This window comes from Drosophila serrata, unplaced genomic scaffold, assembly GCF_035046125.1.
Source record: "Drosophila serrata isolate PLE 108 unplaced genomic scaffold, ASM3504612v1 contig_217, whole genome shotgun sequence".
NCBI classification, from domain to species: domain Eukaryota; kingdom Metazoa; phylum Arthropoda; class Insecta; order Diptera; family Drosophilidae; genus Drosophila; species Drosophila serrata.
The window spans coordinates 1,845,106-1,864,191 of NW_028257115.1; the positions used below are offsets into that span (position 1 = coordinate 1,845,106).

The window sequence follows — 19,086 nt, forward strand, 5'->3', positions numbered from 1 at the left end:
TTCGATAAGTTGGATTCGCCGTTGATAGCGGAAAATAATAACACACACAACTGGGTATTGATTGCTGCAGCATCTGCTCTGTCTGTTGCATGCAACAAGCGATGGATATTGCACGAATCGAAAGTCTCGAATCAAAGCAAAAGTCAAGATTCAAGACACGCATTTTGGGTGGAAAATATATATCGCTGAAGGGGGCTTTCAGGGGGGGAGAATATTTTCGATCGGAAAAGGGAACTTAAATGCGGGCGGTCAGTTCCCCAACTGCCGCCAACTGCAGGCATCTATTAAGACACGATACAGTCTGGTTACTTTTTTTTCGCTGTTCTTTCTGGTGTTGTTATTTTGTTGCTCGTCCTCTCTTCTTCACTCTGTTATTAAAGTACCAACGCTGCACTTGAGCACATTGTGGTTTAAGGTACCCATGGTTTTCAGAGGGGATATTGGGCAGCATGTTCAACAAGTCATAAGTTATAATTTTAGTCAGAAGCTTCAAAAACAGTGAAGGAGTCATTTCCGACCCTATAAATCATATATATTCTTGATCAGCTTCGAAAGCCATGTCGATCTAGCTATCTTTGGTAGAAGAAAAACATTTTAAAATTTTTTCCCAATTTTACATTGTTAAAATTGTTGAAATTTGGGAATAAAAATTTATTTTTTTTACATTTTTAATTGAGTATGCAGTTTTATTACCCTAACAAAAACTAACACAACACCGTTTTCCGAATCAAAATTAATGAATTTTTGACCAAGTTATGGTTAATTTTTGATTCGATTTATTGACCGAATTGCATACATTTTCCTTTTCCCTTACAGGGTATTATAATTTTAGCCAGAAGCTTCAAAAACAGTGAAAGAGTCTTTTCTGACCTTATAAATCATATATTTTCTTGATCAGCATCGAAAACCGAGTCGATCTAGCCATCTTCGGAACAAGAAAAGAAATGTACAATTTTTTTCAAAATTTTACATGGTTAACATTGTTGAAATTTGGGAATAAAAATTTAATTTTTTTAAATTTTTTATTGAGTATGCAGATTTATTACCCTAATAAAAACTAACACGACACCGCTTTCCGAATCAAAATTAATCGATTTTCGACCAAGTTATGATTAATTTTTTATTCGATCGATTCACCAAATTGCATACATTCCTCCGTTTCCTTTGCAGGGTATTATAATTTTAGTCAGAAGCTTCTAAAGCAGTAAAGGAGTCATTTCCGACCCTAAAAACCATATATATTATTCGAGTCGATAATAAAATAAAATTGGATAAATATATTTAGTTTCTAAATGAAAGAAGAGAGCAAGGGAATATTAATAAGGCCTTTTATGACCCAATATACTTTACTGTTTAAATCTTTTAAATAATTAACTAATGTAAGCTGTAAAATCATGTTCAATTCTGAAGCAACTCAATCATACAGGGTACTAGATATTCTATTCCTATTTTCTAAAATATCACTCTTCATATCGCCTCATACCTTTTGTTGGTATTGTAATTGCTGAAAAGCCGGGCGCAGGGCATTAAAAATTGAAATCATGAATTAACGACGCCGCGAATGCCAAGAGCACTTGTTTATTTATGTACCACCCCGTCCCGCCCTACTCTCCCCCCTAACCACCAGCTCTAGACCTCTCTCTCTTCTCCACAAAGATCAAGCCGGCTTTTTCCAAAACTAAGCTCAGGGAGAGCCAAGAGATCCGCAGAGAGTGAATGAGTATATGAGTACTCATATAAACATCATTTGAACTGAGCGAATCGGTTAATATTCAACTGAATGTGCTCTCTTCTCTGCCGATCTTCTGCTGGCCCGTAGATTCTTCTCACTTTTGTGGGATCTGCAGTCTTCAGTCTTCGGAACTTTGGTCAGTCTTATTCAAAGTTCGCGGCGTTCGGTTGTTCGGCTGTTTTTTGTGTGGAAAAAAAGCGGCGCGCGCGCGTTTCACACACTCATTCATTCACTCACATCTCCTCCGTTCGAATAATGTGCGAATAAAAACACATCTATGTAAATTAAGTTAGGGGGCTGGCAGAGGAAGACGGCAATAAATTCGCCACTTCCAAACATAAAAAAAAGGAAAACATATTTTAATCAGCAATAATTTACCGAGAACATTTTTGGCATTCAAAAATATATACAAAAAAATGTTGGCGTCTGAAATCAACAAAAGTGTGCTAAAATTTATTGTTGTTGCCCCTCCTCGCACAGTTTTGTGACGACGACGACCCTCAACGAGCTGAAAACAAAATAAAATGTTTAACAAATAGAATATTTGCCACAAAATGCGGCCAGAGATATATATTTTTTTGAAAAATATTCAATGACTTGATGCATTGAGAGCTTGCTAAAGACTTTTGAGTCATGTGCAAGTTTTCTTTTACTTAAACAAATTTGGTTCTATATAGTTTCCATGGTTTACTACCACGCCCCAGAAATCTCAATCAACAAAATAGTTTTTCTTTTTGGACAACAACATATGGGGGTCCAGTCCAGAAAGCATTTCCTCAATTTTCGTTACTGTAAACTTTTATAGGGACCGAGGGACTTCTTCTTCCCAATTTGTGCGCCGTTTTATTTTTAGCCAGCGAAAAGTACAATTAAAATAGTTTACATTACGCCGCCAGAGAAGGCAACAAACGGCGGCGACTATTAAAATTTTGTGAGAAACACCCAAAAAAAAATAATAAAATTACCTAATACAGGCAGCAGCTGGTTGCACACCAGCATACACGTCGTATGCGTAATATATTCAAAAATATCCAAATAAGCATATATGTAAATTCGTGGATCCCCAAAAACCATGATGACGACCAACTGACGACTCCTGCCAATATGCAATTGGCACATGTTCCGAATATCTCGTGGATACATTTTGGTTGTTACACAAAAGCTGACGCACATCCGTAAGGTTTATCTGTAGCCGCAAATCTCTTGTGCATCTCTGTATCTGGGCTAGAACAACAGTTTAGCTTCGTGGCAGAAATCGCCGCGAAAAATTACTCAATAGTTTGTTGTTTAAAAATAAACTGCGAATCGAGAAACATTGTCATGAGAGGAGAGCAGAGGGGAACGAGACTAGCACACGCATCAAAGGCAATTTTCTCAGGCTCAATATGCAAAAAACAAAAAGTACACACAAAGCAATGCTCTCGGCATATTAGTTAGGTGCACAGCAAGAAAAATAGGTCTCTTAAATGGAAATTTAATATAAAATAGATGGTATAGAAAGCACTAGAGTGAAGTTTTAGAGTTTAGTTTAAAGATTTCTGGGGCACATTAGCAAATTTTCTTGGATTTTATTCATAACTATATAAAAACTGTTGTATTTTGCATAATAAACAATTAAGAACATCTATAAGCCATTGAAAATTTTTGTTTAATAATAATTCTAACAATATTTAGTGGATAAAATAAATGCAGGTTACCATTTTCATTGATTTAAATAAAAGGATTTTAATTTTGCTTATCTAGATACTTTAGAAACCCAATTAAAATCATAAAAACCTCAAAAATAATACAAAACCCTTTTCAAAAAACTGAAATTTCATATATTTTCTAACCGTGTATATATACATAAGTATAGAAACAATAATAAACAAGGCACTAGCGCACTAGGAGAGACAGAGAGAGCGCGTGTATGAAGTCATAGTCGAGAATTGTCCGTTTCGAAAATCAACCGATTCGCAGAGGTTCTCAGACGATCGCCGGCGTTGATAGCGTTCGCAACGATCCGAAATCGAAACGAAGCAAATCCTCCTCTAGCTATTCGCTATATAACTAACCCAATAAATTAAGCCGAACGAACGCGAGTGACTCGTTTGTAAAGTCTAAAAGTCATCTTCATTCCCCGAGCAGAGTTCAAAATGCACAACACGCGAAATAATCCGGCATAGAGGTAACATCAACGAGAGAAAACAAAACGACAGAGATTATAAAAGACGCCCCCGCGAAAAAACACACACAAAACTACACATAGCCGCTAAGCCGACAACCAACCAACCACTCAGCACTCCTCACCAGTCCTCAAAAGAGTCCAAGTCCGAGTACAAGTCCAAGTCCAGAGGAAAGAAGAAAAATAAAACGAACCATCATGGAACGCCGCCAAGCCCTAGACTCATCGATGTCTTCGCTGTACTCGGCTGCCTCCTCCTCGAACCCCCATCCGCATCCCCGCCAGCTTCAGTCACAGCAATCGCAGCAGTCACAGCAGTCCCAACTAGACGCCTTCAATTATTCAGCAACAATGTCATCATCGTCGCCGACTCCAAGCCAGGCCATGTCCACGGGCATGTCCACGAGCCACCACCACCATCATGCCACCTCTGGCAGCACCACAGGTTCCCTCAGAGCCACCACCATTGGCACCGTTGTCGTCCGCTGCGGACCCGTACAGCTGGTGATAGCGCTCCTACAAGTGAGTTGTAAACTAAAAAAACCAAAAACAAAAACACATACAAAAAACAACTAAAAACAAAAACATATAAAAAAAAAACAACGTACAAGAAATGGGAAACAAACATGAAGATACATTCATCTAGATACGAAAGAAGTGTTCGGAGAAAGCTCTTGAAGTACAAGGAAATTTATGCGAAAAGCGATCTGGGAGGACTTGGTGGGGAAAATGATTTGAGACCTAAGCTAGAAAGGAGGAGATTTTAGGATAAATCATGAATTGGCAGAAACACATTTGATTTTCTTTAGATTATAGTTTGAATATCTTGAGGGAATAATGAAAATAATATTCCAAACTGAAAGAAAACATACAGAAATTGCAATGAAAAAGTCAGCATCTTAGATACATACTTCTAGATAAACCAGAAGTGTGAGGAGAAAGCTCCTTGGATACCAAGAAATTTATGCGAAAAGCGATCCCAAAGGATTTTTGACCTAGCTCTAGCTAGATCTTGGATAAATATTGCACTAGGGAAAAGTTTTAGGAGTTGATTTACTTTGAAAAATATATTTAAACTATTAAAAGTTTTCAGTCAAACTTAATATTACTTTTAAACCACTTAAAAATGCTGTCAATTTGTATTTTCAAGCTATAAATCGCTAGATAACATCTCAAGACCACCTTGACCTTTCTAAATCTCAAGTGAGATAATCATTTGAATGACAACATAATTCTCGTCTTAGCAAATAATGATGTAACCTTTTATGGAAGGTGTAGAAAACATACGTGAAACAATTACATTTTATGAAATAATTTCCATTAATCACTTGTCTTCTTGTCACTATTCTTTCATTAAAACTTAGGAAATAACGCAAACTAAACCAACTAAAGTTTCACAACATAAAAACCATCAATTTCTTATCAAACAAACTATCAATAATTTATCTTATCATCAAAACATTCTATTACTCTCTCTATTTCAAACAATTTTCCAGCCTCCAAGCTAGCTTCGAATAGAATTCTCCCACATTAATTGAAAAATTCCTATAATTAAGCCAAAGTCATTTCCGCCAACAGTTTACTCAATCAAATTATGTGGCAGAATGTGTATGGCCACCCTCGAGGTATAAGTCAAACCTAAATGTGACTTTAGCAATGAAAAATTCATGGGCTTCTAATGCCCAAAACTGGTTTATACAATTTTCGATTGTTTAAACCGGCTTCTGGCAAACGATTTCCGCGCCAATTAGCAATACGAAACAACGAAAGCAAAAGTTTTGTGGATAGCGGGTTATAAATATTTGAAAAGCAGACCGGGCCACAAGAAAAACAATGAAGAAAAAAAGGTTCAAGGTTGCCTCTATCCGTCTGACATCAGAACAGAAGAGAAGTGACTAAACGTGACAAAAAGAAATGTATCTTCAGCCCAGCCAGCAGACCGACCAAGAGATACTTTCGACAATTAGGCGCAGCTGCTACCTGTCTGGGGCCAGAATGTTTTTTTTTTCTTTTCAACCCGTAAAAAAAAGAGAGAAACTTTATTTGGGGGCTCAGTCTAGTGGAGATCTTGCCCCATAAATCAAGCGCGAACTTGAAGCTGCGACTTGAACTTGAGGAGATGAAGCGCTACAAGTTTCATGCCCTCAAACAAAAGCAACAAAAATAACATCAACGAACGCTCAATAATTATGGGCAGCTTCAGGCTTTTTTTGTTTTTGTTTTTATTTTTATTTTCTGTTCATTGAGCAAATTTCGGTGTGCCAATTTTTTTTTGTTCATTCGCCGCCGCCGCCAGAATTATAATTTTTGCCTCATTTACCCCCAACGAGTGCTTTCCATGTGTTAAACATTTGATTTGATTTACAATTCATTTCTCCCCCCGATTTGTGTGCTTCCCGTGCGTTTGCATATTATGCAAAAACACTTTGTGGCAAGCTTTTCAACACGTTTTGTTTTAAACATATTTCTGAGAATTGAAAAACCAGCCACCCCGAAAAAAATTTATAACCATGTTCTGGTTTTTGATTTCGATTTCAATTTGTTGACTAAAATCTACTAGATTGAAGAGTACATTTAATATATTTAGTCATAGAAAATAATTCAAATAAAGATTTTAGAATGAGGTTTTCTAGACAGCAATTTATTTTGTATATTCTTTTTTTATATTTCTTCTATACTAAGAAAGTTTTAAAGTTATCTATACCTATTATATTCAGTATTCTATTACCTAAAAATTCAATACAAATATAAAGATAAAATTTGAAACATTTCCTATCGATTTCTGTGAATTTTTGCCAGCTGTTTGGCTACAAAAATTGATTTTAGCCACAATTAGCTTACCTGTTTTTTTTTTTTTTTGTTTTTTCTGGTCTCAACTGGTCCCAAAAAAAAATGCTGTTGAAAATAAACAAGAGCGCGTACACTCTGCCTCTCTCTCAGGTAAACAAATTAGCAACGGGCCAGAGGCCAAAAAAAAAAATAAAAAGATCAACAAAAGAGTAAAAATAAATACACAATATATATTCCACAATAAAAGCAAACAGATGTATAAGAAAAACACAGAAAAAGAAACAGTGTATGAGCTAAAAAATGTTCGATGAGCTCAGCTCTGTTATTGTTATAAATTCCACGTGGGGTGGCGGTGGGAGATGAGAGGTATTTAACGGAAGTTCTTTTGAAATTTATGTTACTGTATAGGAACCTAAAAGAAGAAACCATAAGTTTGCAGACTATGCAAATATGGCAAAAGCAAAGTTTCCTTCCTTCTGCGCTTATTTTCCCGAAATAAGCAACAATTCCATTTTCAGTTAGTTTTCCTCGTCGACAACTCAAACTTCAACTGGCAAAAAACACACACAGTTGAGATATTAAGATTTTGAATGTTAAGTGCTAAGGGAAACTATGAACAGAATAAGTACAAAGTTTTCATTTTGGCAGTGACATTTATTTGCTAGTGAAAAATATTGTAGTTCAAAGAGCTTTTTGGGATATTTGCTTCCGTCATCGAAGCATTTAATTGGAACTCTATGTAATATCTCTTTCCCAACTCATCATCATCATCATCTCACTTGGAATGCCTCATCCCATCTGACATGATTTACATATCCCTTCAAGTATCAAGTCTTTAGTATTTGCCCTGCCCCAAAAGATAATTATCCAATCTGGGCCCGGCCATGGGCGGGCATCAATCTTAATGGAAGAATTTGCTCTGACTCTGACTCTGACGCAAAAATTTCGATTACAATGTTTGTTGATGCAACACGAAAATATTTACAAGTGTTTGAAATGTGGGAATGTGGAAGGAGGGGATAAAGGGAAAATGTTTCGGCCCGGTTACAAAACGTTTCGTTTTATGTTCTTCTGGAAATGAAAAATTAACTTCAAGGCAATTAAAAGGCCAGCCAAAGGAAGGCCAAAAAATAAACCAAAGCAACTTCAAAGGCACACGCACAGCCAGAAGATTTACATATTTGTTAAGCCAGACTCTCTCTCTAAATAAATAGATTTCCCATGAAGCGTGCCGCGAATGTGAAGATCTCGTTTAATTGAGTCTAATGCGCGAAACTAATTTGGAGATTTCCTAGGCGAAGGCGATGGCGAAGGGGCTGGACCATGTTATAATGGAGTAATTGGGGCGCAACTAGCGACCTGCTTCGGATCTCAGATCTCAGATCTTGGATCGCAAATCTCGAATCTTGAATTGGAATCAGGCTCTTGGCACGATTTGCTCTGATTTGCAGAGGAGCCGCTGTAAAGGCGCCAGGGGAAAAGGCTGAAAACTCTAATTGAATTTATGGCGTTTTCATTTGTAAAAGTCGCAGCTTTTCACTCATAAATTGCCCAGACATATGAGCATGTACTTAATGGATAGGCACTGTACACGTAGCTTTTGATAAAGTTTATAATTTCATTTAGTTTCGTCTTTAGTTTTATATATAAAAGAGATTTTAAATTTAGAATAGACCATTTCAACATTAGTTTTTGGTTTGAAACATTATTTTCTGGTTGAAAACTGAGTTATTGGGGGTACAAAGACAAATGTACCAACATCCTGTAATAAGGCGTTTTTACTTAATTTAACTTTATTTACCTAGGCTTTCAAGCTTAACTTTTAATGTTCAACTGTCATAAAACATTAAAATTGATCTTAAATCAATATAATTCCACATTTGAACATAAAATACCATTAAATAGTAGCAATATATTTCGTTCTGTGTAACCAAGAGTGTGTGTGTTTGAATTATATGCCATTGCCTTGGGCCTGGCGTGGGTGAAACGCTCTGCAGCTGCGCACAGTTTGGCACTGAAAGAGAGGGCTAGATGTGGACCGAAAGAGACGGGCAATAGAAAGCAGCGCCAAAGCCTGAAGTCTGAACGAAAGAAATGTTTACGACGCTTGGCAGGCACATAAATTTACGCATGAAAAGCTTGCGCATTCCGCCCGCTCGCCAAAGAGACTCTCGGGATCGCTTTGGCGATGGAACTGCGACTCGCACTCAAAAACCTATGATGATGGTGATGTTGAGATGGTGAGACTGTGACCAGTGACTGGTGACAGTGACTGGCCTGCGTGTTAGTAATTTGTCACAGTGATTTATGGTTTTGGTGAACCGAAACAAAATAACAAGAGGCGTGGCTGTCTGTTTCTAGGTTTGCAGTTTTAAAATGTTGAAAAGCAAAAATTAATCGAGTTAACTAGGGTAAATTGTAGTGAGTAAAATAAAATACATGCAAATAATATTTATAATTCTTTGAATTGCTATATTAATTATATGTATAAATATTTCAATTGAGTCGGGATTATCTCATTAAAAATAATTAGGAGATACTCCCCTTCATACAGTATAAATACCGAATAAACTATAACACTTTTTACATCCCAATCAGTTGAATTACTTCTTTCTGGTGTTAGGTTACACCACTTTCTATTCAATCTAAACATAAAGAAAACCTATAAAAAGTGTAGTAGGAATAAAATTGATGTCCCGCTGACTTACGCAAATAATTTTAGGCAGTGATTTCTTTGCCACTTCTTTGACCATCCGTCGTCTGGATGGCGTGTCACGGTGAATGGGCCGTAAATCTTATCAGTAATTGAAAAATTCCAGCCCTAACTGACAGTATCCACACTGCGACTTGGCGGTGAGTGTCGTCAGCATTTTCTTAGTGCTAAAAATAATGTATTCTAGACGCAGACGCAGATTGCCTGTCTCTTTCATGGGATCTCTGCATTTTAGCTTGAGATTCAGATGGGAAAATGGTACTGGGGATCAGCTCATCCAAAGCCGGCTTGGGATAGGCTGCTGCTGCCTATCGGTGGGTTTAATGCAGCTGCTGCTACTTAGCGCAACTGACAAAACAGTTTGGCACGCACTGATTGATAAGCGAGGAAAGCGGTCTACGAAAAATTGCAAGAAATATGGAGAAAAATTGTGGGAGAGGAGGGAAAACGAAGACCAGTTGGGCATAAATTTGCCAGAAAACCAAAAGCCTGGCTAAAAGAGGCCGGGTACAGTGATCACTAGCTAAATAATGCAGCTTACTCTTTGGGGATATGTATACTTGATAATCAGCAAAAACTAACTTTCTGAATTCATGACTTTGTATTAAAAGCCACAGAACTCCTTCCTGTGATCTGATTTAAGCTATCCATTATCCTATTATCGCTTTCAAGCGCCATGTTAAAGCTGAATTCTTGTGTCCACTCAATTAAAAACCACACAGCTCTAATTTTGCAATGCAGTTCCTATAGTAATAGCTGTAATCTTTTGCTTTCCGGGGGTCCACTGTGGTCACTGGAGGATCCAGCTGCTGTAATTACCGGAGTGGAAGCGACGGCTTGGCGGTTTTCGAGTTAGAGACGCGAAATATATTGCATGTTTACATGGCAACTGATAGTCGCCGATAAACGTTCAATGAAAGTCGCGCTTTGCAAGGCGGCATCAACGGGAAAGACTCCTGCTGCTGCTGCTGCTGGCGATGTTGCTGCAGATGTTGCAGATGGGAGGCTGCCGCGAATCGTGGCCAACAATTTGTAGAAACAATTATAGAAATTATCTTTTAGTTGGCTGCGAATTAAATTGAAATTTAAATTGCATTCGATGGGGAGAAGATTGCCCAATACGTGTACTCATAATTTACGTTGGCCTGGGAAAGTGCGACCCACAAAAACTGAAAGCCACCTCAGCTGAAATTGTTCTATGTATGTTATGTTTTCGCGGAGGTATTTATAGAACCCCCCAAAAGTCTGACATCACTCCGACTGATGATGATGATGATCGAGGCGAAACCTCTGCTAAATTAACAATAACAACAAATAGCGGCAGAATACACACGCGGGCAATACATTTTTGCTGTTCTTTTGTTTTATGACAAAATCAAGTTAAGTTTAATGGAGGAACAGAGCGAAAGCGTCAGAGCGTGATGACAACAAACGCAGAAACAATATGATTTACACTTTGAATAAGAATTGTGTAACAAATGAAATAGAAAATATATAATACTCATTTGAAATATTGATAATAACATGTGTTGTTATTAAATATATAAATATATAGATATGTTTATGCAATCAAATAGTTCTAGATACAATTATTAAAATATCTTTAAATCTAACAAAGATTTTATGCAAAATTTTACAATAATCTTGCAATACCCAAATAGTTCCACATTCCAGGACACTTTAAACAGCAATAAATAGAATTATTCTATATAATATTTCATAATACAAATCTTGTATAAAGCTTTGTTTATATTACAATGAAATCAACAAGTTTTCAAGTAACTATATTACTTTCAACCTTTTATTTTTAGTTTATCAAGATTGATTTAATATTTTTCCCAGTGTATAGGTAGAGTAAATACATTTGCATATGCCTATTTGTACAATACATTAATGCTGTTTGCTCTCTATCAAGTCGCGCACACACACAATCGTATGTTAATGCGGTTTTTTTATTAGTCTGTATTTGTACAAACTTTTTATGGCCCTCAAATATAACATTCGGGCTTATGTTTGATCAGGAGCAACACACACATATGTGTATATATATATATACAAATGTGCCCATTTGATTTATGTAGCTTTAATGAGCCATTTTCAATTTGTATTCAATTAGCTTACCTTTATTAGAGCAGTCGCACAGCCACAAAATAAAATTGTCGCAAAAAGGCTAACAAAAAAACATGTGATATGGAAATGTGGTAAAATTGTTTATTAATGGGCGGATGTGTGGTATTGCATATTTTTTTTGGTTTTTTAGGTCAAGGCTGGCTAATGAACTTTAAGGAAAAATATATATAAAATGTTCAAAAATGTGTGAAATAAATAAAATCATAAGGAAACATTGCCAAATTCTAACGAGAGAATTCATTAGTTTAAATTGTGTATTATGAGTATTTCTGTAACAAATAAATAAGTGAAATGTTTTGAAATATTGCGTTCTTGAAGGAAAGATGTAAACGTTGCCAAATTGTTAGGTGGAAAAATGCTCATTAATTTTAATTGATCTTTTACCGAAATCGTAAATATCACATAAAGAATATTTGGAAATACACACATGTTCCCATAAATATTACCCTACAAAATAGCATATTCGTACAAAACAGGAAAATAAATGGAATAAGAATGAAATTTCTTACCTAGACATTATAACTGTATGTTATAAAGTTGTTAAGCAATTTGTTGAACATCTTTCTCTATTATTTCCATTACAATTTCCTTGAAAAGGATTCTGCAAAAGAAATATAAATCAGGTAAAACAAGTCAACGCCTCCGCAAATTGCTATTCTCAATTAAATCAGAGATCGGCATTCGGGATTACGTATGTATATACATACGTTATACGTAGCCAATGGCCGTAATGAAAGAGCGGAGCTGGACGGCGCTCTATAAAAATGCGCAATGATTTCACACAAAACGATAACAGCAAAAACAACAACAACACAACAGCATCGAGGTAATTTCATATCGAAATCGTGTTCTATCCGCTGCCACAAAGTATTAATTTAAAAGCCAAAAACGTGTTTCACGCTAAGCGCCTCAAAGTGGACGATTGTGTTTGGTCCCCCTTTCAGGTCTTATGTCTCATTCTTTTTTTTTCTTTGAAATGTTCTTTGCCAACATTGGTAGATTCTCTTCTTATACCCTAGTAGAGAAAATACTGTGACATAAATAATAAATATTATAAATCAATTTTGGGAACTATTAAATCAGTAAATATCATGACATTCCTATAATTTTTATGCTATCCTCAAAGTTTTGTATTAATCAAATTTATGGCACAATTTTAAACCAGTTTTCTTAATCAGTTTTCAAAGCTTAAATTGCATATTTATTAGTAAGATATGAGATCACGAAAGATGCCTTTATTGTTATTGCTGTTATAACGATAGATCCGCCTAAGTACTAGTTCTGTTTTGGAGATAAATCTTTAGATGTTGTCTTAAATATAATTTAAGCAACAATGATAACTGGATCCGGAAAGCCAAAGAAAGCCCTTGCAAGTTTGCAAATTATTTATAGGATCAAATCTGAAATTGATCATAACTAAACCTAACTTATTCCCATTTTTGAATTGATATTTTGGAATGACAAATTATTTGAGAAATCAAAGTTAAAAAAATTCATAACTAAGCCAAAAAAGCATTAATTTCAATTCGGAAAGCTTTCCCATGCTAGTTTTTATTAGGTTAACAAATCTGCATACTCAATAAAAAATAAAAAAAATATTAAATTTTTGAATAAAATTTTTCACAATTTTAATGATGAAAAAAAATGTTGGAAAAAAATTGGAAAAAAAATTTCTGCCCCTAGATGGCTAGATCGACTCGATTTTTGATCCTGATCAATAATATATATGAAACATAGGGTCGGAAATGACTCCTTCACTCAAAATAAGCTTCCGACTAAAATTAAAATACACTGCAAGGGTATAAAAACAATATTTTATTATCATTATGTATAAGATACATCACAATACCCCATAATTAACATCATTAAAAACATGAGTATACTTTTATTATTTTCAAAGATTACCAAATTAACCCTGACACTCTGCTGTATAATACGATTAGAGATCAAACTGTCAAAATTTGATAAAAATCCCAAATAAATACCATAGCCTGTCAATGACCTAATTGATCGACAAGGGTATTCCATTGTTCGATTCCCAAAAAAACCTGGCATTCCTTTCTGGCTGTTATTGTTTTTGAACCGCCGCCGGTGCTTTTGGCATTATATCATCGCCTGGATGGGTGGGGTATAAATTGAAGGGGAAATGTTATAGCGAAATGAATCCTCCCACCCGGCCACGATCGTGGAGCACTTCCGCCTTGGCAACTGGCACTGGCAATTGGGAAAACTGGCGGTCTGGCGACTGACTGCCCCAAGTGCCGGCCAAAGAAGACGCGCTTCTTAATGTCCAAATGCATATTACGGATCTTAACGGCTCGGTGCGTGTTTGTGCGCCACTTGAAATACGATTCAATTTCGCAATGAGTGACGTATAGAGTACACTGGCAAAAAAAATGTTGAAAAGTATATGATGAAATATTTAAATTTCTTTATATTATGTGGAAATAAGATTGATATAACTACTCTTTAACTGCTGTAAGAAATTTCTTCAATACTGTCTTAAAAAATATCTGTTGGATATTATTTAAAATCACAAAGATGGTTTTTGAAGGAATTCCTTTTTTAGTCCAGATTCAACAACATCTTTACAGTTTATATACTTTATAATTCCTATAATTCTTTAAAATTTCTTCATGTTTATGGGGGGCCTGTGTCGAGTACTCGGCGCCCCGGCCATATGCATAATGGTTTACTTTATGCTTTATACGACGTACGTATAGTTAGTTATGGTCGGCCTGTTTATAGTGATGTCATACCATTTATGGTTCATATTTCAGTTAGACTACGTGATTATCCATCCCCTCCATCTCTTGCCGTTACACTTAGAATTTATTCAGATTTTCGAAAATTATTAGTGTGCATATGTAAAATGTATATTGAAAACCCATTCACGTCGCATTGAGTCACTGACTTTGACTGGTTTTCTTTATCGCTTTACATCGCACAGCCAGTGGGGCACACACAAACAATTTAAATTAATAGCAGGGTTATTAATTTGTAAAGTAATTGATTAATGACAGTCACAGATAAAACAAACTGAAAACCTTTTGGCTATTAAAATGGAAAACTACAGGCAAACTTCTTGAAGAAAAACCATTATAAGACTTCATAGTTAAAGGGAATAATATTTTGGATAAAATTTTCGCTGTCTTGACTGCACTTTCTACACAAAATATTTAAATTATGATATTAATTAGATACAAGTTTGGTCTGAAGCTTCACTGTACATTCCCAAAAAACTTGTACAAATTAACGCCCACGCAGCTTTCCCTAAAACCCAATAAAAAAATCCCAACCAGAAGCAGTTTCAGAGCTCTGACTGCTCTCCATGGTTGTTTCGTGGTGGCATGTGGCACTTTTTCCCCTCTCAGCTCCATCGACACATGCTCATCCCAACAGGAAAAACTAACGGATGCCATTACCATAAACAGCCAATGCTGACCTTCATTGCAATCAAACAGAGCTGAGGTTGTGGTGCCACTTCTGCACTTGGGATACCAGCCAAGATTGTGGCTTCTGGCTTCTGGCTTTTGTCTGTCTTCTGGCTTCTGGCGGTGCTACCAAAATTAGAAGAAGCTGCTGTGCAGCATTGTCGCAGCCGGAGCAGGTTTTCCACAGTTTCCCTGCACGAGATCTCATCGTCGTCGTTTCCTGGCCCGATGTCAACTACGAGTTTCATGAATGGCCATGCAGCCAGAGAGCCAGCTGCTGGGATCACAGGAACGTCACTGTCATGGTTTTTGGGTTCGGAATTTGGGGAGCAGGAATGCTGTAGACCCTTGTGGGAGAATAGCTGCTTCAAATAGCAACTGGTGCGAGGAATCCTATGGGAGGTAGCTTTGGGATATTTAATAGTAATGTATTGGAATGCAGGAATTTAAAGAGAACAAGATTAATACATTAAAGGAAAGCTATTTCAAAATGAAAACTAAATAATTGAGAGGCTTTCTTTGAGAAAAATGAAGAAGAGTTCTTAAATAAACAGTATACCTTGTTTAATATTGAAAATAATTATGAAATCTCTTGAACATCATAAGACACAACACTCATTCATAATTCCGACCCCTTATCTATGTATCATCTTTAATAAAATACCCTTAACCCTTTCAGAGTCCCGAAAAGATCTACATAAAGGTCGTAGAGCTGGAGCCAAAGATCACAGCACTGGGCGATAATCTCGATGAATCGTTGCGTATGCAAAGGGAGCACGATGAGACTCTACGAAACCTACAGGTGAGTGAGTTGAAATCTCCCATAAAACCCTATATTAAATACCCTTTAAATCCCTTTCAGAGCCTGCCTGGACCCATGGATGAGTTCGTGCAAAAGGCAGACAAATTGCTGGCCAGCAAGCGAATCAGTTCGGAGCTCGTCAACGCCATGGCCGATACCCTAAACATCATCTGGCAGGATATTCTGAATCTCCTGCAGGATCGTCAACACATTCTTATACTTTGCACACAATTCCACGACAAGATGACACAGTGCTTTCGAAAGATGGATCAACTGGAATTGGCCTGCGAAGAGATCCTGCAACCCATAGATGTGCCCCGTATCCAAGAGTTCCTCAATAGATTCAAGCAACTGAGAATAGACATGCTCACCGGCGTGATGGCCGCTCTCAAGGATGGCAACGAACTGCTGGCCCAATTGGAGGAACTGGAGAAGCTGGAGACACTCGATACGAGACCGGAGCACATCAAGCGGGATGCCACGAGAGCGGTTCATCAGGTTCAACAGTGGCTGGAGGCCCTACACGATCGAAGAAACGACCTAGAACTCGCCTGGCAGACGAGAAAGACTCAAATGGAGCAGTGCCTAGCCCTGGCTTTACTGGGACGGGAACTGGTGGATCTAGAGGCCGCTCTGCAAAAGGCTCGCATTGAACTCAACACCATGTACAGCCTGGGAGAGTGCGAACACACGGCCAATGAGATGCTCGCCAAGTACAGGGATTGGAAGCAGCAGGCATTGTTGCTCCGAGATCGAGCTTTAAAGATAACCAGAGCCAAGGAGAAAGTCCAATCCGCCGGCCATTTCACCTCCGATGAAGCATGTGCTCGAGCTTATGCTGTCCTCAGTGGGTGCACCGAGCACTTGGATCTGGTGGATCAAAGGGAACACTGGCTACACCAATCCCGGGAGTTCTTTGCCAAGGCCGAGCACACGCTAAGTGTCCTCGAAAAGCTCGAACTGGAGCTGGCCAGTGTGAAATTGCCACCCAATTCCCCAGAGAGCTATGCCATGTTCTCCAAAGTTGAGCGTGATGTTCGAAACTTCACCGAGGAGCCAATCCGTATCGGTTATGGCATCCTGGATGAGGTGGGACGAACGCAGCCAGAGACACATGGCGTGAAGAGGGTGCTCGATGAGCTGGAAAACCGCAAAGCCTATATCGAGGGTATCTGCGCCCACAGCAGCGAGGATCAGCAAAAGGTTCAGCGGGCCTTGAGCGAGTTCTTGACTCAACACAATGAGCTCTTGGCCTGGCTAAGGGCATCGGGTCAGTTGCATCTTCAGCAGAGCGTTGACATGGGAAGAAATCTCCATCAAGCCAAGCAATTTCTTCTGCAGCACCATGAACTTATGCAGGATCTAGAGGTTTGTTTGCTTTAAAGTTCATCTTAGAATTAATAGTGGTTTATTATTTTCAACTTCAGAAGAGGCTTTCCTTTAATTACTGCAGTAACCTTTTTCATTAATTTCAATCGGCACTTTCTTATTAGAATATATACATTCATTAATAATGGCTTTCCGGCATATTTTTAAATTTCATACTTTTGCACTGAGTTCCCACCTCGTAAATATAACCAGAAACTCGTAGACTTGTAACTAAAACCTTAATTATCTTTTGCCAGATCAAGGGAGAACTAATCAACATGCTATTGGAGTCCATCAAGGTCCATTTGGAGTCACTGAGTCCCCAGCAGCGCTACGATGTGGACTCCAAGGCCGAGGCACTGCACAAACACTGGATCGAGCTTAAGGATTTGGTGCTAAAGCGTGTGGATTATGTCTCCCTGCTGATCGACTTCTTTGAGCTTTCCAACGAGCTCTCCAGCCAGCTAGATAATATGGAACGTCAACTCCAACAAACACCATCCGATGAGCACAAGCTGCAGTTCCTCCAAGCAACCTGGACGGGAATAGCTGCGACCTTCAGCGAGCTCAAGTCACGCGGACAGAGATTCATCAACTTGAAAGTGGGTATAGGGCTAAACTTCACTCCACATCCACATCCGCTTCTCCTTCTCCTTCTACTCCAACTCTCACATGGATAAGTTGTTTAATCTAAGTTTTGTGGAATTCTCTAATGTCAGGGCTGGTTCGTTATGCATGCTGCACTCTGTTTATGCTTCATCTATGCCCGCAAAACTTTGCTCTTTTGCCAAACTAACTGCTGACAGCTGGCGCATTTTGCACACGCTGTCCATCAGCTCCCCAGAAGCAGCTTGCTGACGTTGCACAAACAATCGCGAATAGTTGGGGCTACATATACTTCAGGGAGTTACATTGGGGTAATGTTTAAAAATAATTTAAAGCAAAAATATTGAACAAATAATATCTTAGTAACAACATTATCTTAAATTCCTATATTTTCCCTGAAAGCCATAGTAACGAATTCATCCAAATTTCTTATCAAGATCTCCAAGATAATATTTTAATTAAAACCGAGTCTTTTTTAATGGATCCTCCCAGTCAAAGAGATAAATCTCAGGCATATCGGTGGCTAGAGTATTCCTGTTTTCAACTCCCTGTCCTCCTCAACTTTTCGCCAGTCCACCATTCTCTGTGTTCATAAATTATAAACAATATGATTTGGTTAGCCATAAACATGTATTCAAAACGACAACGTCATTTTGCCCCATACGTGAACATAAAACCGGGAAGAAGCAGCCGACGCAAAGGAAATTTTTTGAAATTAGAAATTTTCTTTTTTTTTTTTTTGCTGCTCCGCCGCAAGTTGTGTTGAATCGAGTCGAAGTCGAGTCCATAAATAAAGAAAGCAATTTGCGCTGCCGGCTATAGATAGGTTGTACTATATGGGGTCTGGTCGGGAGAGCTGGGTCGGATCTGGCCTGGACTCTCGGGATGGCAGAAGGCAGCAGACCCTGGCCACAGTTAGATGCGTGCGCCACGCGCCGCATTTTTACTCGGAAATATCCCTCTCTGTGTCCCTCTGCACGCGACAATTGGAAGAAGGGAGCACACAAAATATATAACACAAAATAAAAACAGAAAAATAATACGAAAAGAAAAAACAGCTAAAATCAAATAGAAATAAAAATAAAAATCATCTATTTTCTATGCTATTTTTAACGACGCGTCGCTGCGCAGATTGTGGATCCATATCTCGAGACGAAATCCTCGGCACAGGCGGTGCAAGAGACGCTGAACGGCTTCAGTAAGCGGCAGGTCGACGTGACGAGCAGTTTGGAGAATTGGACGACCAGCATCGAGGAGAAGCGCCAAGTGGAATATCTACTCGAGAAAGTCATGAGCGACAACGAGGAGGTGAGTGTGTGCCGGAGTCATAAGAACTTAATTGAATAT

General features: G+C 38.0%; 1 protein-coding gene and 1 long non-coding RNA gene across 3 annotated transcripts in view; one reads left to right on the forward strand and one right to left on the reverse strand.

Annotated features, from left to right (window-relative positions):
• LOC147644210 (uncharacterized) overlaps positions 1 to 19,086 on the reverse strand; it is a 229,456-nt gene that overhangs the window by 99,717 nt on the left and 110,653 nt on the right. The gene's annotated exons all lie outside the window — the stretch shown is intronic.
• zormin (spectrin and immunoglobulin domain-containing protein zormin) overlaps positions 1,846 to 19,086 on the forward strand; it is a 35,597-nt gene continuing 18,356 nt past the window's right edge. The window contains 6 exon segments of the mRNA XM_086829627.1: positions 1,846 to 1,989; positions 3,860 to 4,418; positions 15,643 to 15,765; positions 15,826 to 17,133; positions 17,391 to 17,735; positions 18,871 to 19,047. Coding sequence (XP_086685753.1) covers positions 4,095 to 4,418; positions 15,643 to 15,765; positions 15,826 to 17,133; positions 17,391 to 17,735; positions 18,871 to 19,047 — 2,277 coding nt within the window. The 5' untranslated portion in view covers positions 1,846 to 1,989; positions 3,860 to 4,094.